General features: G+C 44.4%; 1 protein-coding gene across 20 annotated transcripts in view; it reads right to left on the bottom strand.

Annotated features, from left to right (window-relative positions):
- Window positions 1-8,459: 8,459 nt before the first annotated feature.
- Window positions 8,460-21,338, bottom strand: part of LOC121593846 — a 169,069-nt gene continuing 156,190 nt past the window's right edge. For 17 of the 20 annotated variants that reach the window (XM_041916568.1, XM_041916571.1, XM_041916564.1 and 14 more), the window contains 14 exons: window positions 20,982-21,280; window positions 19,883-20,884; window positions 18,599-19,792; window positions 18,248-18,517; window positions 17,329-18,173; window positions 16,906-17,255; window positions 15,909-16,055; window positions 14,961-15,028; window positions 14,731-14,903; window positions 14,449-14,657; window positions 13,948-14,377; window positions 13,790-13,864; window positions 13,654-13,681; window positions 8,460-13,449 (listed from right to left, as the gene is read on the bottom strand). In XM_041916568.1, coding sequence (XP_041772502.1) covers window positions 13,324-13,449; window positions 13,654-13,681; window positions 13,790-13,864; window positions 13,948-14,377; window positions 14,449-14,657; window positions 14,731-14,903; window positions 14,961-15,028; window positions 15,909-16,055; window positions 16,906-17,255; window positions 17,329-18,173; window positions 18,248-18,517; window positions 18,599-19,792; window positions 19,883-20,884; window positions 20,982-21,280 — 5,216 coding nt within the window. In that variant the 3' untranslated portion in view covers window positions 8,460-13,323. The remainder of the gene's footprint in view (window positions 13,450-13,653; window positions 13,682-13,789; window positions 13,865-13,947; window positions 14,378-14,448; window positions 14,658-14,730; window positions 14,904-14,960; window positions 15,029-15,908; window positions 16,056-16,905; window positions 17,256-17,328; window positions 18,174-18,247; window positions 18,518-18,598; window positions 19,793-19,882; window positions 20,885-20,981; window positions 21,281-21,338) is intronic. The other 3 variants (XM_041916574.1, XM_041916575.1, XM_041916576.1) reach the window with 3 other exon arrangements.

The raw sequence follows: 21,338 nt of genomic DNA, 5'->3' as shown, positions 1-21,338 counted from the left end.
GGCCTCAAAATCGTTTGCCAATTCAACGGTCGATGAGCTATTTCATGGGTTGAATTGTTTCCTGTGAAAGAATGTGTTTTACAAACCAAACAAAGCACAACAATCTACAACTCAATCATGCAAATAAACAGATACGTCTTTTCGTATTTTGATGAATTGTTGCCAAAATGATGGCGATTGGAGCCTTGTATCTTTGTACATGAATTGATTGTCTTGTAAAGAAATCTTTTGCAACTAGTTTCAGTTAATGGAGCAGCATCGAAGCAAAAGTCTTCGTTTAAGCAGCTCTGCTAAATCAAAGTAAGCCATGAGCTGCCAATTACGATTTAAGCTTTCACTAAAAGCTTTTCTACAGCGATGCGCGTATAAAAATGCACAATTATGATGCATTTCTTGGTAAACGTGTAGATAATCTACACTAACATGTAATGAAATTAATCACTTTCTTCAATAAAATAGACCAAAATTTATATTGTAAAGCAGGAACAATCATTATATGGCATCATGTAAGGGCGCCGCCAATCGACACTAAACACTAAAAATGAAATAAAGCTTACTGGTCTTAGTCTACCGTGAAACAGCATCATTGCGCCTCTCTCGACACTACCAACACACCGACCTTTATGAGATTGCAATCTACTTTTATTACCAGCAATATCTCAAACTATAAAGCCGCTCATAAAAGGCATACGCGTTGCCTTATCTACCTTCACACACGCTAACGAGATCAATAGTATGTATGTGGCAGACACATCTCCCCCTTCCAAATGGCTGGGGCAAACAGCTCTCTGCAAGATTTCCATTCCACCAAGCCAAGGTCAGTGGCAAGACTTTTCATTTCGACGCATTCCGTTTTCCGACGCTCCAACGGCCTTCCCGCGAAGGTGACAACTGCGTCAAAATATGTAGCAAATATGTTACAGCCGCTGGTACCCTTCTTTTGATACGATCGAATGCTAGACCGGCTCTCTTACTTTATAAAACAATCGATTACACAATCTCTCACCGCCCTGTTACTGCGCTAGTCGCTTGATCCATTTAACCCCCTGCCCGAAAAAGATTACGATTGATCTAGCGGGGACCTTCACGAAGGTCCCCAACAAAAAGCGGAGTGTTTCGATGCGTTTTTGTTCGTTCGGAGGACGCGTGGCCTCAAAAAAAAAAATGCTTCCAAGACGCTTTTTCCGTTTCGAGGTTCTGCATCTGGGCCCCGCTGAACTGCAAGGGCGTCAACCGTGGCGTACAAGGGTGGCCCGCACGGCTTGTGTAGATATATAGATTGGTTAATTAATATTTATAGCGTTCTTTTTTTTTTTTTTGGTTTCGGTACCAGTGAAGCAGACACCGCAAGGTTTTCTTTCCTCAGCCGACACGGGGGCAAAGTGCAACCCGCACCGGATTGCGCTACAGAGATCACCAGCGATGGGTGTGGTAGGCGGACGGGCAGGCGTGCCGAGTGGCGCGAGGTACAAGGTACCGGGCCCAGTCCAAGGTCCATGCCGGCCAAGGAAGTGTGGAGCCATTTCCATCGAAGAAAGGAGAACAGCTTTCTGACATTTCTGAAGCAAAATGACAAAAAGGCGTGCATTATTGTGTAGAGGTTGGGTGAGATAAAGGAGATAAAACAAGATTATAAACTTATTTAATTTTCATTTTATATTAAATGTGTATTGATGGATTGTGTGCACTAGAAAAAGACTCTAAAACAATTACAGTGGCGCCAGCGAAAATGATCGATAAAACCATCCAACCAGATGTAATAATTGTAGCAATAAATTGCACTACGCAAGACTACGGCATCATACAATAAAAGCGTTTCATCGCTCAATCACCTCTCTTGTTGGATAAATAAATAGTTCCATCATCTGCCAGCTACTGAAAACTGAGTAAAAATATTCCTTTCTAAAGCTCATTCTAAATCTTATCTTCGCTATTAAGCCTCACACATTCTACAATTCTCACTTCGAAGGAGCGTCTTATCGGAAGCGATACTCTGCCCCGCCGAAAACGGTATCACCTGGGCGTCCTTCGAGCAAACTTTGAACCTTTCACGATACACACAAACCACAATCGCTTGACAAACCGGAAATCGGTAACAAAGTCACCGAATAGAAAACAGTTCCATCCTCGTGGCGATCACCAGAACATTAGCGCATGAAACGGGAATAACCAGTTCTGGTGTGTCTAAGCTCAACGAGCGGACAGACATTTCTTCGCTTTTTTGAGCGACCTTCACGCCAAGCGAATCCGCAACACAAGTCTAGCCGTTATCAGAGCACACCCAAAGCAAAAAGAAAAAGAAAAAGAAGTGTACGGGAAGTTGGTGTGGCTGGTACGGCGAACGAGTTATGATTACGATTGCAAACAGCGGGTTGTTATACCCAATCAATGCTAAAAATGGTGGTTTTAGGAACTGGGAATAAATTATACGTAGAATAAGGATTATCATTAGTGGTAGCTAGTAGTGTATCAAAGCGAGCTGATAACAAGCACTATTTGTTGATGGTAACGGGAAACTCCTGTCCAGACAATCTTGCATGTAATCACAAGGCATTATCAAGCAGGACGAAAGAGTTCGGAAAAGCATCACCAAACAACGCCATCGCTTCAGTTTCTTCCGCAGAAGAGGGACTGTTTTTGGGTGGTAGAAACACGACTCCATCTTGTCAGATTTGTGTCAGTCATGTGAAACGATTTGTAGTGGCTGGCTACGATCCTACGCCCATCTCCTGATCGTTCGAACAACGATCAAGCAGACCAATGCGTAACTGCGTCGTCCGTTTTGAAGGGCAAGTGCCTGCTGCGATGAGTTTCATCTTTTCGGTCATTAGTTCGACAGCGGAAGAGGATTTTGTGATATTTTGAGCTTAGTTAGTGAATCTAAGCCATTTAAAGGCATGCAAAGAATAAGAAAGACACTCACTCGCTTAGTCTCATTTTTAAAGTGTTTTTATTTTTGAAATTGTTAAAATTGTTGTAATGTTCTTTTTTCTCTCTTTCTCTCTTTCTCTCTATCTCTCTTGTTGCGTTCTTTCTCTTTTTCTTTTGTCACTGTTACGCTGTGTTCTGCTGTGACCTGTGGTTGTGTGAGTTTTACCTCTTTCTTTGTGTGTGTGTTTGTTTTTTTCATCCCACCCATAACGTCCCGCTAGCGATCATGAAACAAAACCAATCTATAAACCGTTTAGATTAGAGTTTGCAAGGGAAACTTGATAATAGTGTTAAGGTTAGTTTTTGTTTTGTTTTGTTCTTTGCTTTGCTGTTTACTGTCATAACTAGTAAGTGAACCTTTTGTCGAAAGAATGCATACTGTTTTGTTTTTATCTGGCGGCGGACGATCTAATTCCTTTCCAAACACGTTTCTACATAATCCCAAAAAGGTACAGAGTGTGTAAGTTGGAAAAGGGAAGAGGTTACTTTAAGTATATCTATATATATGTTACAAATAGATGGATACTGACCGCACCAGCGGGGAGCTGGAAGTGAAACAAGTAACGCTTTCAGTGCTCAATTTGTTCTAATAGTTTGTCATTCTTTGAATGAATTTGCTTTGCAAGTAGAAAACAGTTGAAAAGAGGGTATTTTGATGAGGGTATTTTTTATTTCTTCCGTTTTTTTGTTGTTGCTTTCATTGGAGAGAGTTTGTCTGTTTGTAAGTAAAGTGCAAGTGGTTTATGCAATTTGGAGTGCCTTCGGGGTGTGTTTGTAATTGCACAAGTAGTTCCCGGCCTTTTGCACACCTTTTTTGTTTCATTTATATACGACCACACGCTGACCGGAAATTGTAGGATATGCTTTTCAGTCGTAAAGTTTGCTGTTCGGTTCTGTTTGCCAAATTGAGATGCATGTGTTTTTTATTTGTGTTTATATCCCTCCCAGTGTTAAATGATCATCATGGTAATTTGATTCGATTTTCTCACAAATTGGGCTCCATTTCACTCGACGGTTGGCTTGAATGTGTAAGTGTGGTTTTTCTTGTTTGGTTTTGTATCTCATATTTACAATTACTTTCTTAAATTAAATACAGCACGAAACACAGTAAGATGGCCAAAGTGCAAACAAGCATTTCCATTTATCAACGCAATCGCAATCGCTTGTTGTTTAATGCTCATTCTAGCGAGATTTCTTTTCATTTTCAGCTTTTTATATGCAACTTATTTACTTTGGTTTTCATCTTTCTCAGAAGAGCCATAGCAAAAAGTACAGAGACTATACCGTTTTTGTTAAACCATTTCTTTCCAACTCTACCCTTTGAGGATTGCTTACTAGCCATTTGTCTGTTGTTTTGTTTTCTTCGTTTTTGGTGTTCTATGTTTATGTTATGTTACCTTTACCTCTCATCATCACCGCTTTTACTTATATTCTCTCTTTTTGTTTCGCTTTTTTTTACCTTATTTTCTCTTTCTCCATAGACTTGGGTACGTTGTTTCTATTGCTAGATTCTGTTTGAATGGTGCAGTTTGACTTCCAACGGTGCCGTAGTGCAAATCGCTTACTTAAATAGTATCCGCATTCGTTACTCCTTTCGCATCTTTCTTATCACTACACTCGTTCCCGTCCCCAAAACGCGTGCAAGTGTATGTCAAGATTGTGAGCTGTGCATCTGCATTGTCATGCATTATTTTCAATGTGTTTGTTTGCTCTGTTCCTCCATTTCTTTCATTAAACTTTACCAATATTAACACGCACTATGCATTAGCAAATAGGTAGAATAGGAAGGAGTTTTAACGCACACACCCCTTGCAAATACCGCTAGCAAGTGAACTCTTTTCAGTTTTTTTTTCTGACCCTCAAACGTGCACAATGAATGAACAGCAAATGGTACAAAACTAAAGTAACGCAGTAAGTGAAGCACGTGCTCGTTTTGTTTTACGTTTTTATTCGTTTCACACTGGAGCAAAAAGACCCTTTGGCTTCACTGTTTAAGAGAACGCTTAAAGATGCAAACTGTTTTAAAGCTATAGTTTCTTGCCTGCCTGCTCAATCTTACACGAGTGTTAATGCTACGTAAGTGTTCTCACTTCTCGCCGGTTGACGGCCGGCATTCTATTCAGTAGGAAAGGTGACAAAACTCGTCTAGCTAAATCGTTTGAACAAGAAACAGGAGAACGCGCTTTCCGATAGTGCTTAAAAATACGGTTTAAAGTACGCTAGTTGTATTCGGTGCCTTAGCCTCTCACTTTTCTGGGAAGGGAAACGAAACGTATGCAAAACCGGGATGGATGCAGCACGGAACTGCGCAACTGCTCACAACCGAAATGCTTTTCATCTCTTTATTCTTCTTTATTCTGTTTCTGCTGTGTGTGGTTTTGGGAAAGCTTTCCTGTCTCTTCCTTACCTTCAGTGTTTCAGAGGGGGAAGGGTTGTGTTGTGTTCTATAGACTTTGCACACCTGTGCATTACTTTTAGACGTACGCATCAGCCGACCAGGTGATGAACAAACAAACTATCAGACTTTTCTCAAAATTCTCTCCGATGATTGCTGATTGATCGACTTCGAACGATGTGGGCATGTGAGGGCGGCCGAGCTAGAGCTAGAGCGATGAACGAAGCGCACCGCTGCGGAAAGCTTTCCGCAGCCAGGCGTCAAAAACGAGTGCTAGTAGTATAAGACAAACAGTACTCAAGTGAGTGTGTAGTATGGAGATTTGTCCCGCTTCAATTATCAATGGTGCATCTCCCATCTGTTGCCTGTCAACATACCGCAGGCAAGCACGATCAAGTTTGGTTTGCACACACTCACCCACTCACACACACACACACAACACAATTCAGTATGGTTTGAAAGATTTTTGCTTTATTTTGTCTTTGTTTAGTTGTTTCCTCTGCTTGCCGCTTGTTCAGCTGCTTGACTTTGTCTCCGCGCAGTGTAAGAGACACGCCACTAAACTTGATTTGTCACAGGAGATGCCATTTTTATTTAAATGTTCTTTTTTTTTGTAACTGTTTGCTTGTTGTTTTTTTTTTTTGTTGGTGTTTCTTACTTAATGTTTTTTTTTTTTTGTTTGCTGTTGCATTTTTTCACTTTCATTTCTCGTGTCTTGCCACTGCAATTGCACACGTTACTGCTTTTTTCTTGTTTTCATTCATCGAACTTTTAATTAATTGTATATCCATTTCGCATGGGATGTGTGGAGAATTGATTTATAATATTTATTTAAGCCTTTTTTCCTCCTTTTCCTTCTTTTTTTGCTTATCTTTTATGTCATCGTGCTTCTGAGCGTATGCATTCGTTTAAAAATATGTTAAAGCTTGCTTGTTTATTTTAATTTGTTCTCTTTTCTTTTTCTCTTCTTTTTTGCAATCTTTTCGTGTTCTCTTTTTTTCCCTTTCCGTTCTATCCGTGCCGTGTGTATGTGTGTGTGTATTTGTTTCTTTTAGTGTTTTTAAGTGCTTGTTTGCTTCATGCTCATTTCACCTCTTTATTTATCGCTTCTTTTTAACTATTTTCATTTCTTAGTACCTTTTTTCTTGCTTTGCTTGCACGAGTAATTGGTAGTTGAGTTGATTTGTAGTGGTTGGGTAGCTGTCACCGGCTTTTTTTAATCGTGTGATAAGTATGTGCGCATCCTACAAGACTAGGGTTGCTAGGGCTCATGGAAAGGGAGGACTCTGTTCAAACTATTAGCTTCACTGATTCGTGCAGATTAGTTTCTAAAATCACTCGCTGTCGTCCTTTCCAGGTGTGCAGGTGTGTTAAAGTGTTTTATTAAGTACTCTATGTTGAAGAAATTTCATTTTAGTTTCGGCTTTGTTTTGGAAAGAACAGGACAGGACAGTGATACTCGAGAATCGAAACAACAGTGTGTATGTGTGAATTGTGTATACGTGCATCTCAAAACAACGTTATCACCTCCTTGTCTCTGCTTACAACATGACAACAGATTAAGGTAAGAGAAGAGAACAACGAGCGGGATAATAAAGGTAGTTGCTCTTTCGATTGCTCTTTCTGTACGAGTGTTTCTGTGTGTGTGTGTATGGTTTTTCGTGTTAAAGGTTAAAGCGATCTTCCAATGTTAGCCAAAATGGAGAGAGAAAATGCTCTTCATTGGATTGTGATATTTGTTGTATTTTCGTCTTCCTAAAAACCTACACTACATGCAGAAAAGCTACTCGACAATCGCTCTCCACGCCGCCTCGATCGCCGCTACTGGTTTGGAAATGGTTTGGAATGAAAGAACACGTTCTTGGGTAGATTGTTTAGAAAGGGGAAAAGGTTCATTTTGGTTAGTTGCTCTATCCACATGATTTTTCTGCTGCTGTTTGCTAACTGTTTCATCCGGTTTTTGCTTCCCCTTTTGTTTTGCTATCGATGTGTTTTTTTTCTCTCGATCGATCGCGAGAATCTTGCTAGTTACTATCACTATCAGTAGTAGAAGTAGACCCATGATTGCTTATAGCGTCTTCTATCGCGTGTTTTCGTTCCACCGTCTTCTAAACGCCTAAAGTGCTAGGAGAAAGTAAGCAAGCGGTAAAGAGCGAGAAGGGAACGAGAGAATAATAAGTATAAGTGTTGTAAGTGTGTACGTGCAAAACAACCCCGTCTCGTCTCTTTACACTTTTTTTTTTATAGCCTTGCTTATAAGTCGCTTTGCCTTTTGGTGTATAAAAATATAGTTAAACTGTTTGTCGTTTCCCAGTTTCCCAGCTATCCAAATGTGGACGCGGTTGTGTCTCTGTCCTCTGCGAGATTTACTAAAGCGGGTTGGACGGGTGTGTACCGCCATTTTTTGTGTGTGTATTTTTATTTTTTAATGTTTAAAGTAGAGTGAGTAGATAGGTAGAAAGAAGTAAGTTCAAATTGCATACTCTACATCACTATGAACACCCTTCCCTTTTCGCTTTGCAGTGTTCATTGCTCTATATCAAAGGTTCTGCAGCTACGCAAAAGTGGGTAAATTTGGTTGCGCTGTTGTGCGCTACAAGGTGGCCCTAGCTAGATAAATTCTTCAATAGATCACTCTAGATGCTGCACACTGGGAGATGAGATGTGCCTGTGGTTTTGTGTTTGTTTGTGTAGTTTATTTAAAGGGAAAGTGTTGGTTTTTTTTTTAATACTTTTTGAGTGTTTTTTTTAACGTGCCTGCTGTCCCTTGGTAGGTCCAAGCTCCTACTGAACCTGAGCCGGGGAGGAAGAAATGTTCGTTTCTAGAAAAGAGAGAAATAAACACTGGAGAAAAAACACACACTGGAATGCTGTGTGGTTTGAAACGTTCTTGCTAAAGCAACTCCTCAAATCTGATTTCTGACACAACCGTTGTTTTATTTCCTTCTTCCTTTTTTTCCGCGAGTAGTACTTTGTGTGTTTGTTTACCTCCTAATTGTAGCATTGAGAAATTGCATCCGTTTACCGCACATCCGTGCACTGTGTGTGTGAGTGTGTTTAGTGGTGTATGATTGTGGGATTTTTGTATTGTATCATTTTTCTTCCCATGGACGTATTAAGTTGTTTTTTTTTCAATGTGTTATTTGTTTGTTTTCGCTTACTTGTTTTATACATGGCTTTAACCTCAACAACATTTGCCATTTTCCCTGATATGATACTCTTTCCATACTTTTCTACGAAATCAAAGCTACTAGCGTGCTGCTTAGTGAAAATGAACATGAAATAAAGAGCGAAGGAGGTCAGCAAGGCTGTAATTGGGGCTCATATTGCACCCAATGGCAGCCAAAAACGATCAATCAAACGTCGCTTATCTCCTGGGAGGTTTTTTTTGCCTATTACAGTGCCACGATGTAATCTCAAGTCGGGCCAAAACCTATCAGAAATATGCTCCGACCTAGCCTTAACTGACAGTGACAGGGGGAGGGCAAAAATTATGCACCAGGCTAGCCTCATCTGTCACGCATCACCGCTTCCTTGCATCATCGTTGGAGTCGCTGGCGCGCGTTTGTGCTTCCCCAATTAGGAATGCTGCTGTTTTCTCACAGCCCACGAGCCTTGCGAGTTGACTTTGAACCATTTCTTTTCGTGTAAAGACCACACACAAAACTGCCGTGAAAATGAGCTCACACGTGCCGGGGGCGTGATTTTCGTTTTTCGTTAAAGAAGGAACTGATGCGTAACTTTTGCTCCAATCGGCACCACAATCCTCCCCCCAACAGAGCTTTGATATGATTTTAGTAGCCGATTGGCACGCGGGCTGCTGCTACTGCTGCGCTTTTGTGACCACTCGTGGCCGGAAGCCTTCTTTCTCAAAGTTTCTGACAGGTGCTTTGCCGTGCGGGGAGTGTGCAAAAACAGAGCGGTACAGGTCTGGGAGGGCAATCGATTTGATCGATTGAATTAGTTTTGGGTTTATTGTTTATTATTATTATTATTATTTTGTTCAAACAAGGAGTTATTATTGCTTTCAAGAGTAGAGGTTTTGCGAACGAGATTGCTGCTGCATTCTTAATTTGCGAAAAACTACCCAAAAATTCAAGAGCAAACGCTTCACAAGCAGAACAAGAGTGTGGATCGAAAGGATCGTGGATCGTTCGATCCCAGTTCTTTTTTTTTTTTAAAGCTGTGCACCGTACGATAGTTATTGCTGATGAAGTAACCGTGTCATTCACTGCTCACAAAGCTGCAATACTGTTCGTGTTTCGTGGAAGCGAAAGGACAATAAGTCAACGAGCAAACGGGAGTGCAACCGCACGGTGTAATAAAAACGCGTTACATTTCATTCTTCAATCGTTACAACGTTAGAAAGAGATTTTATACCTTTTTTTTCTGTGTTAGCATTCCGTTTGTTTCTTCCTTTGTGCTGCTGTTGGTATTAACTTCATAAAACACTCAACAAAATAGTTCCACAAGATTGCGCCTGTCGTTTGCAAAAGCTCGAAATGGAGCTTTTGCCCGACAAACTGCTTTTGCTTTTGCTCAATTCCCCTCCAATTGTGTTGGTTGGCTCTTCTGTTGCTAACTTCTTGCTCGTTTTTGTTTTTATTTAAATGTAACCTTATACTAGCGCTATCCTATTTGTGTTGTTTTCTTCTTTTCTTCTCACATATGTTTTGCTTCCTTCTCTTAATTTGCGTTAAATGATGCAATGCTTTGAAGATTTGATGTTTTGGTTAGTAGGTTTAAGTACGCAGTTTGTCTGTTTCCTGTTTTTATGTGCTTTTTTTGGTTTTTCATTTTTGGTTTTTCTTTTTCCCTTTTTTCGAACCGTTTTTTTTTGTTTTTGTTATTCCTATTCTACTTCCTATCGCAAGAAGAATGTAAAGAATGCTTAAACCGTTACCTATCATTTGTCATCTATCAATTTTTCTAGTGTTGTGTGTTTTATCGCTTTTATGTTGTCGTTTTTTTTTCTTGTTTGTTGCAGGTGGAGAAAAAGGGTGTTTTTTTTTGTTTTGTTTTGTTTTTGTTTCAGTAACTGGAACTTTTCTTTAACTTTGTCGCTTGAACATCGCGCTTAAACTGTAAGGTAAGTAGGTAGTAGTATGCACGTATGTATTGTAGGTATGTATGTATATGCATGAATTGTATGTTTGCATGTATGTATGTATATATATATATAGCTATAATCGCTTCTCTCTGTCAAATATATAGTTTTCCCATCTTTTGTTTTCTACAATCGTGTACGAATGTGCTTCAATCAACATTATTTTCTTTCCTTTTCTCTATTTTATCCTTCATTTCATTTTTCTTATTCGCTAAGCATTATTATGTTATTGTTTGTATGTATATATATAATCATTAAAGTTAGTTAACGATCCGCTTGTATGTGTAAGTGTGTGGATTCGTGATTTGGAAAGTCGAATAGTGCAAAATGGCAAGTAGCTGAGAGAGTGTAAATTGTTTTTAAGTTCAAAAGTTCTTCTTTTTTCGTTTTGTCACATGATTTTGCTTTGTTGCTTGTTTGCTTTTCATTTCCTTCTAATCTCCGCTTCCTGTCTTATTCTTCCTCTTCTTATTCTTCTTCTTCTTATTCTTCTTCTTCTTCTTCTCTTTCCTCCTTTTTGTCCTATTTATCTAAACTCCTCCTTACAGCACCTCGTTCTTTGCTCGTGCAGATTGATTGCAGTTTATTTCGCTTTCGTTTCGCTTTTTCATCCGCTGCCTGCAAAACGGCTCGTTCATCCTTATCAGTTATGGAGGTTTGTTGTTTTTGTTGTTGCTTTGATTTGATTCAACCGCGACCTCGTTTGACCCAGTCGTACTGACAGTTTGCTTGTAGATAGATTTTTGAAATTTCATTACTCCTTTTCGAAAGTCATAAGATGGACGCACACAGTGTCACCCTGGAGAGACTGAACTAAACATCGAAAAACTACCCTTCCTCCCTTCCCCTCTTCCGTTGTTGTTGCTTTTACTGCACGTCCTTTAGCTTTCGGCTTAACTACGATCGGCAAATGGGGGAAAGGCGAGGGATGAAATTTACTCACTAGATCGCGTTTGAAACAGACGTTTTTGAATGGCGTATGTCAGTTTGCTTTTGTTTTGGTTTTCCTTTACACACTTTTGTCGCTTCGAAACGTTGTAAAAAAGAGATAAATAGTTAGCTTGTATATATATCTATATATGTATATGTCACTTTAATGTATATAATGTCTACATTAGGTAGCTTCGATCGCTTTCGTTTGCTTGTGTTTGCTGTTTTTTATCATCCTTGTCTTTCTCTTCTGTTCGCTAAAGAGTGTGTAATTATCAGCAATATCTTTACATAAACACACGTACACATGTCACACACACACACACACAAATGCACACAAACTAGGTGCGTTGCACTAGCACACCGTTTGCCTGTACGTGCTTTTCGTGTGCCGTGTGTTTGTTTCGATAGTTACCAGTTTCTAGCATCTAGATCAATTTAACAAAAGTTAACAATCAAATAGAAAATCACTGCTTGACGCTCTACAACCCCAGCTCCAACTATTTCGCTATATACATCAGCCCGTCAGGTTACTCGTCTACTCGTCCGTTTTTTTTTTTGCCTTAGAAAGAGAAAAGAGCTAGCTTAGACCCTAGTTTAGCAGCTTATTCGCTCCTTTCTATAGCGTGTAAGTTTAGGTTTCTCGATCTCGAAAGATATAATAAATAGATGTTGATTCAGTTTCTGTTTGTTCTACGCCTCAACAACCGCTACGCTTTGCTCTAGTAGTGTAAAAAAGTTGATTTTCATCAGTTAAATAAAACAATGAACCAGTAACAACTGCTCTACAATCTGCTGTACAATTACGCCCAACTGGTCAAACGCGCAAACCTAATCACTCGGTTTTGCTTTGCAAACTACGCTTCTCTCCTTTCCTATTTACAGTACCTTACCACTGCCTACATTACCGTATTCGACCGAGAGGATGGCCAGTCACTAGTGTTTTTTTTTTTTGCTATAAATAATTATTTCTAGCACTATTTCGTACCGTTCAGTGTCGGGTTCAAACATTTCTAAACTTCTCCGTCTAACTCGTCTCTCTCTCCCAACCGCATCGCATTCCTATCACGGGAAAATAAGTCTATCTCTGGCTGTACAGCTGTACTATGGCAAACACTGTCTCGGCTGATTCTAATAACAGTCGCTCGCGAGATAGGCGAACATTTTACACGTGTTTTAAAAAAGAGCTTAAATCACATTTTTCTCAGTGTTTTGTTTTGCTTTTTGTTCTACTTTCTGTCCCCATTTCTCTCTCAATGTGTGTGTGTGTGTTGTTTTCCCAACCACCAGCACCAGGTGGTGTGCGAGAACGTTATTTAGACTAGATTTTCTACTAAAAGTTCAGGTATCAGATTAAACGTCTCCCATCATCAACACGCTTTAGTTGCATTTTTTTTCTTTTTTCACAATGCTGCTGCCGCCTCATTGTTATTCTAAACGAGTTGCTCGTTCAAAAGATTCCCCACCGAAATCTCTCAACACAATACTAGCGACATCTAGCTTATCGGTTTCAGAAACATTTCACCGCACCGCACAGCGCTTGCTGTGAAACATTTCAACCACACCGGGTAACGCCACTTGAAACAATGGTAACGCAACATAACGCAACGTTGGGACGGTTTTGCCTTTTTTAATTTTTTAAAACGTAACTTTGCTTAACTTACTACAAGTAACAAAACAACAGAAACAAATTAACACTCACTACATGCGTCAACGTCAACGGGTGTGTGTATCTGTGTGTGTGAGAACCCAAAATCGATTAAATAATTTAAAAAAAACGTGAACAAGTGTCCTGACAAAACAAATCGTTGTAAAAAGTAACGCAATAAATTCGACAACAATTTTCCTTTCTTACACGCCTACGCCTAGCTTCGATGAGTTTCCATCAAACTGGCTGCATTCGGGCGAGCGTGAACAGTGTTCCGTGTGGGTAGCGCCATCCGTGCGCTCGCGTCCTGTTTCAGTTCACCTTGGAGCGCTGGTAGGTGGTGGAGCCTCGGGCTGTTCGTGACACTGCAAGCTTTGGAGGTACTCCACCCTGCGTAGGTGGACCAGCCTCTCTTTTTCGGCTCGTTCTCTCTGTAGCCTGGATGGAGATGAGAAGCGAGGAGAGATATGTGAGTCATTTCAACCGCTACAAATGAACCTTTTACAATGTGAGGACAATGAATTGAAAATAAAAAGGGGTGGGGGATTGTTTAAAGTATTGCTTTTCGGTATGAAAAACGATACGCAATAAAATAAACATTTAATTGAATCAAAACGTATGACAGTAGGATGAATATCTCACCAAGTTAGTCATTTGCTCATCCCAAGTACTGAAGGTAAGCGTATGGATTAGAGTGATTTGACGGTTAGTATGAATAGTCCGCTCATGTAAAACACTCCTCACTGCATCGTTAAAACGCATGCCGTGTGTTACTTACTTGTTTTTCGATTGTCTCATAAACTGCTGTATCTTCCTAGCGGCCTGATTTTGTGTTCGTTGCGAATAAGTTCGTCTAGAGGAAATGAATGAAAAACGTATCAGTATTGCCGGAGTTACTGCCACTGCTCGCTCACTGTCTCCACTCAAACCACTCACTTCAGGGGACCCGACGGACTCGGTTCCTTCGAGCCGGAACCACCTGGCTGATTGTTCTGCTGTTGCTGCTGAGGCGATTGTTGCTGCTTCTGCTCGTTGCGGAAGTTCTGGTAGTACGTCTCGAGACACTGGGCGGACGCCTTGTCCTCCTCGCTGCTCGTCACCGGCTGCTGCTGCTGCTGGGCGGTTTGCGACTTTTTGAACCGCTTGTTCTCACAGTACGACCGGTAGCCGTTCTGGATGACGAGGGCGGCCTGCGTCATCTGCCGGTAGTACGCGTACTGCTTGTACCGCCGGTAGTAGTTCTGTATCACGACGGCCGCCGTACGCTCCTTGTCCTGCTCCTCCATGCGGCTCTTGCGTCCCTTGTACGATCGGTACGCCTTCTGGATGCATTTGGCCGCCTCGTACAGCTCACGCTGCTCACGATCTGTAGTAGTGTGGGAGAAAGTTCGTTGAGTATTTGTTCAATTTTTTTATGGTTTACAAAGTGTGTCTCACCATTTAGCTTTAGGTTAGAGAAATCGGCTTCAAACGGCCGTACAGTTGCGTTCGATGATTGGAGAAACTCGGTGAAATCCTGCGTAGTTGGAGGCGGACTCGGCGAGCCGACGGGATGGTCTTGCGGGATCGAATAGCTGGCAGGAGACTGTAGCGGACCGGACGATGCCGGGCTGAGGCTTGAGCAGGGTGTACCAACGTCATGGTAGCTGTGGCAATGAATACACAACAAAACCGTTAACAAACGTCCAAAGCTGCCTCGAAGGTTTTGTAAAGCCTTACCGGTAGTTATGATCACTGAACTCGAAATTAAACTCCTGATCGAACTGCGACGAAGGGAGCGAATCGAGCAACGGTTCCATGAAGGTGTCGTTCAGTATGCCCATACCGGCCGTATCCTCGTTCAGGGAGTCCGGCAGCGGACTGCCAAGGTACATGGTTTCTTCCGATTCGTTCTATAAGGCACAACAAACATTAGAAGCATGCTTCACGCCTAGAGACTTCATACTAACCTTGATACGCTCTGGCATTGCGGCTATGATCTGTTCGGCAAGTGTAAGCACCTTTGCATCGGAATCCCCTGTGAAATAAGGGAAGGGCACAACAGAAGCTAATCAGTGATGATGTTCCAATGTTTCGAAGCCGTTAAGTAGTTCAGTAGATCTAACATCACATCACGACACAACATTCCACTACGAAGCACAAGCAAAAGCGATATCATAAAGTGCAAAACAAAACCAAGCAACGGTGCAAAACAACTTACCTGGTGTAATGCGAAAAAAAGGGTTATTATTTGTACAAATACCTTTGCATGTACGGTGTTGTGTTGGTTGTAGTGTCTTTTTGAAGTGCGAATCAAGTATCAGATTTTATCACATTGAGCAATGAGGTGTTACCGTTTAGAGTTATTGTCTTGTGAATGCTTCAGACACAATATCCTATCAAACGTTTTTACAGTTCAAATAATAATTTAATATAAGGTGAAACAAAAGTGCAGGTTGTTTAGTTTTGAGAATCGAAAGATATCCTTAGACAGCACTTTGAGATGTACAGGAAAAACTAAACACATATTAAGACACCAAGAAGATAGCTAAAAACACATTAAAAATCTCTTCTAAAACACAACAAAAAAACCAACTAAATATAAACAACAAAAACATCTAATACACACGCGCGCACACCGAGAGATAGTGAAAGAAAAGATACATGAAGAAAGAGAAAACTAGAGTAGGACAGGTAAAAGGGACATAGAGGAAAAACTAAAACTAAACAACGACCAAACTAAACCATCTATTCCTGAAGGGACAAGAGAGAGTGAGAGAGAGGAACGGGGAGTAGGATAACTAAACACAACTAACAAACAAACAAACAAACAAACAAACCCACAAACGTATAAAACAGAACGCCTAAAGAAACAAATCCCCGACTGAACGGCGACTGGCAGTGGTGGTGGAACTGACCTACGGCATTCGTCACGGCACCGGCACCGTTCCCACTCGTCCCCGGACCCATATCCATACTGTCAGGCAGCTGATGGTGACAGTCGTCCTCCTGCAACGAGTCGGCGTCTTCGCACATCGGGCTGGTTTCCGTAGCCGAAACCTCACCTGTGCAATCGAAACACGCGGCACAGTGGTGTGTGCACCGTGTGTACAGTAGTAGTAATAAATTGGCAGGAAGTACGTAAGTACGGACGAATGCAAAATAAGAATTTGGAAGAAAAGGAAAAGAAAAGAACAAAGAATTGCGATAAAGAAAACACGACAAACGAAGAGCAGATTTGTACGCAAATGTAAGAAAGAACTTGAGCGCGATCAGATCGCATCAACAGGTTAAATAAAGCGAGTAAGTAATCCTGTTGACACAATTGGTTGTGCAGGATTGCCATGTCATGGCTGATAACCAATCTGCAACCTATATTAGTGGGAAAAATTCTACTACTAAATGGAAGTAAAAATCGATATGCCATTCCCGAAAAAGCGTGACAAATTTGAACCCAAAGAAAGGTCTAAATACTACAATGTATTACTACCGATTGAAAACGTATACGCCAGGGTTAGAATTGAAATTTAAATAATGACGAAAAATCACACCTGGTACGGTGTTCAGACAACAAAAACTGATAAGCAAATCGATAAACTGGCAAGAAGGTGAAAATAGCAGATGCAAGAAAGCCATCCTATACTAGCTAGTGATGTGTTTTATGTTGTGAACTTTCAACAAGAGAGCTAGATAAGTACGCGTAGTCGCGTGTAGTGTCAGTCATGTAACAGATTGGATTATAAACAAGTTAAAAGAGTTGTAAAATGCACAGCGTTTAAATGAAATAGAGCGGTTCTCCTTCGTACCCCATCCCGTAGTATAAGATGATCACGGTGGGTACGATCCTGATCATTGGATTCACATAATGGTTTTTTTCAAAGACAGAATCAAAACTTCAAACGTGCCCCTACTTACACAGTGCAAAGTCCATCTTGCGCAACGGCGACAGCAACGAAACATTGCTCGAAACCTGCGACGGCGACTCGGTGGTGCGTTCGCTTAGAGATAGCGAGAAGCTGTCCGTCTCACGATCGCCCCCGGCCGTGCTGGACGGTGTGCCGGGTTGATTCTTGACACTGGGCTGTCCACCACCACCACCGCCGCCAGATGCGAGCGGAAGCGACATGCTGCGATCCATTCGGTTTGTGCGCTGTGCCTCGCGGAACGCTTTCCCGGTGCGGCTGAGCGCCACCGAACGGTTGTCCATGTTGATGCCACTGTCGATCGACGAGCGCTTGGAGAGCCGCGCACCCGGTGGGCTTTGACTGTGGAGTTGAAGCGAAGAATGCAGGTTTAGCACCAAAGAAAGATCCAGCATTTCAGCACTCAAAAACATACCTCGAGTAGACGGCACCGGGACGCAAGAACACACCGTCATGGCTGCGGTTGCTGTCCGAGTTCGGTGACAGTGCGTTGGAGAGCATCGGGTTGGAGTTGGTGTTCTCCAGCCCGTAGTGTAGCCCACCGCCGCCCTGCGACCCGGTCGACGAGCACGAGCCCTTCATCTCGCTGTACGGCGAAAGACCCGTCGGCGAGAGGGACGGATTGAAGGCCGCCACCAGACCGAAGTTGTCGTTGCTGCAGCTATCGCTGTTCGCCCCGTGCAGGCCCTCGCCGTAGCTGAAGATTTGGTTCAGGTTCAGGAAGTTGTGCATCGTCCCGGATGCATCGTTCGTCAGCGAGTGCAGATCACTGCTCATACCACCCGACTGCAGGTTGTTATTGCCATCGGGGGCTTTGCAGTCAGCTGTACTACTGTTGCTGCTGCTGTTGCTACCATTGCTACTGCTGCTATTGCTTTCGTTCAGGTTGCTGAGCAGATCCTGGGACGCTTGGGCCGGCGAGGCCGACGGTGAGGAGGCGCTGGAAGAGTGGTTCGAGCAGCTGGTTGGCAATGCGTTTGGCGAAGCGGAGGAAGCGGAGGAATGCGTGCCGGAAGAAGCCGTCGTCGACGACGTGATGGAGGCAAGCGTCGGAATGGAAGCACTGGTTGGTGTGCGCTGCTGCTGGCTGAGCCGCTCCTTCTCCTGCCGCTCGAGCTCGCGGGCCAGCTCACCGTGGCCGTAGTCGCGCGCCACCTCGACCGGGCCCTTCTGCGCGTTGTTGCGCACGTTCAGCGCGTTCTGGTTCCACTTGTACAGTATGATCGCCGTCTCGGTGTGGCCCCGGGCGCAGGCCAGTGTCTGAGGAGATAGGGGAGAGTTGAAACAGAGGACGTTTGCGCGTGGAAGAGAGAGTTGCTTGAAGCCGAACTTACCAGCGGCGTGTAACCATCCTTGTCCTGGCTGAGAGCATCGATTTCAGCCTCCAGTATGACATTGGAGTTCTCGGCCTTCCAGGTAAGCATCGTGCGTACCAGCTTGGCATATCCGAGAGCTGCCGCCAGATGTAACAGCGTCATGCCCTGGTGTTTATCGATGAACGGACCAGGTGTTACAGAGCGCCACATTTTAGCGGTAAGCGTTTCACAGTAGTTCACAAGTCGATCCTCAAAGTTATTCTGCTTGAAGAGGAGCGTATCCTCCGGCTAAGGAAACAAACAAAAACACAAAGAAAGGTTAACTCCCTGCCACAACGTCCGGCACACGAGAGCCAGCGCCCTACTCACCAGCTCGCCCGGCTCAACCTTTATCTGCAGCTTCTCGTCGATCGACTCCAGCCGGTTGAGCAGATTGAACTTGTACAGCATATCGTTCCCGTTGCCCTCGCACTTCGTCTCGAACTTTGGCGGAGATTTGTACTCAAAGTTGACCGCATTGGATATCACAAAACCATCACAGGCGACCTGCAGCGTCACGATGCCGACCTCGTGCGCCGGACAGTAGCACCGCAGCACACCGTCCTGCACGAGCGTGGTCGGCACCGGGAACGAGTCGAATAATACTGTATAGGCGGAGCTGGCACTCCACGGCCCGGTCACCAGCACCTTGATGCCACCCTCCGGGTACGCCCACTCCGGGCTAAAGTCCGTTATGGTGGACGCGTTCGGCAGCGGCTGCGATGACTGTTGCTGCTGCTGCTGCTGCGACACACTCTGTACCTGATGCTTGTACTGGCCGAGCTCGCTGCCACTGTCACCGGCGAGATCGCCCGCACCACCGGCAGTGTCGTCCGTCCCGTCATCCGAGCGCAGGAACTCGCTCTTCGCATCCAGCTCCAGCTCGGGGAACTCTACCAGCATATCGAACGCGTCCAGATTCACAAACACATCGTCATCGACCGTGCCGTGATTATCGCCACAGTTCTCGATAAAGTCCATCGGATTGATCTCCCCGTTCATGGCGTCATCGGTCGGCGCTGTGTCGTGGCCGGCGACATGCCCCCCGAGCGGCATGTTCGCGCTCAGCGTCTTCTGTATATCTTCCTGCGACAAATCGAGCGTTTCGTTGAAGAACGGTAGATTGTCGTGGTGGTGCGTTGTTGGGGGACCACCGGAACCGCCACCGCCGCCACTACTACTTTCCATGCTTTGCACCGGACTGGCCATCGGTGTGTGATCCTGATAGCCAAACAGACTATCGAACGATTGCTTATCCGAGCTACCGCCGGTCGCCGACGACGGGGAGCTGTTCGACTGCTGGGACGGCTGTCGCTGCTGATGGTGCGATAGTGAAGGGACGGGCGAAGATGACGCGTCCATCATTTCCTGCTTCGCCACCGAACCGGCGGACGATTCCGTCTTGATCGACCCATCGTGGTCCTTGCCGTCGTTCGCTTTCTGGTGCTGCGCCTGCTGACAAACGTACGACTGCTGCTGGTTGCCTTGGTTCAGTATCAGCAAGCTGCCCGGTCCTCCAAGGTTCTAGAAATGAATAGCAGCGAAAGAAAAGGCTCATTATAGTCAAGTTCCTCAAGTCCTTAACACTCCCTTCGGAAAAGAATAAACACGCACCTGCCCCAAGCTAAGCACCAGCGGCGGTGTCGATGTTGCACCGTTACCATTGACCGAGATTCGATTATGATGAACCGTCGTACCCTGGTTCTGGCCGCCGCCGCCACCCTGCCCGCCGTTGCTGCCCCCACCATTCGAGAGCGTGGCATTGGGCGCGTTCGAATCGCCGCCGCCACCGCCGTTCGATGCACGATTGCTGCCCTGACCGGTGGAACCGATCATTGATATATGATTCTCGCTGCTGCCGTTAAGATTAATGTTCGCATCGCGAGCAGCCGCAGGTACGCCGTTCGTAGCGTTCGGCCGGTCGGTGCCGTTCGACGCCGTCACTTGACTCGAGTGGCCGAGGGTGGCTAATTGATTACTACCGACACTGGTGCTTACGCTGGTGTTGTTGTTGTTGTTGTTGTTGTTGTTGGTGTTATTATTACTGGTACTGTTGTTGCTGTTGCTGCCGTTACTACTGCTGTTGGACGAATTACTGTTACCGTTCATCGTAAGCGTATGTTGCTGTTGGGCATGAGGATGCCCGTGGTGAGGATGCCCATGCACATTGGGATGCTGCTGGGGATGTTGGTGATGTTGGTGCTGTTGTTGATGATGTTGCTGCTGCTGCTGCTGCTGCTGCTGCTGCTGATGCTGATTGCTTGTGATAATCATGGCCGACCGATGCCCACCGAGATGATTGGCTTGCGAGCCGACGATGCCGTTCGTAATGTGACCGCTGACACTTGTTAATTGTGAGCTACCGTTGCTGATGCTCAGCGTGCCCAGGGCGGAAGCGTTCTGATTGCCGCCGGGCCTAATTGAATTCTGCACCGAGGTAGGAATGACTTGGAAGTGTATCGACGTGTCGAGCGTCTTGGGCGTGATGGCACGCGCCCCGTTCGGGTCGAGGATGGTGTGCGAGGACGGGTGTTGCGATTGCGATTGCTGCTGCTGCTGCTGCTGCTCGACCCGTCCCGTCGCCATCCTTCGATTATCCAACCATCGGGGATACATCTACGGAAATGGCAAATGGAGTGTACATCAATAGATTGTGCTCAAACGTAATTGAGATTTTGTGGTAATCGAGTGAGCGGGTGAGTGTAATACCTACCCTGGAACCGATCAGTACGTTCGGTGCCGTACCACCGCCCGCATGCCCATCCGACCGCTTGCCCAGCTCCTGGACGCTCTTGGCCGCGCTGATACGCCGCATCGGATGCGAGCAGGACTTCCCGTCCGCACAGTTCGCGTCCGGGCAGCCACACTCGAGCTGCTTCACCAGCGCCGTCTGGCGGGCCATGCGTTGCTTCTCCATCAGCTGGCTCACGATCGCTTCCACCGTTTCGGCGGTCGAGATTTCGATCTCGTTCGCCGTGTCCGGTTCGTCCTCGCTGAAAACTGTGGGGAAAACTAAACATCCAGTGTCATCAGTAAAGGCTTCACCCCCCCCCCCCCCCCCCCCCTAGTT

This window comes from Anopheles merus, chromosome 2L, assembly GCF_017562075.2.
Source record: "Anopheles merus strain MAF chromosome 2L, AmerM5.1, whole genome shotgun sequence".
Taxonomy (NCBI): domain Eukaryota; kingdom Metazoa; phylum Arthropoda; class Insecta; order Diptera; family Culicidae; genus Anopheles; species Anopheles merus.
Note: the sequence above shows the minus strand (reverse complement) of the source record. Positions and strands in the feature narration are given on the sequence as shown.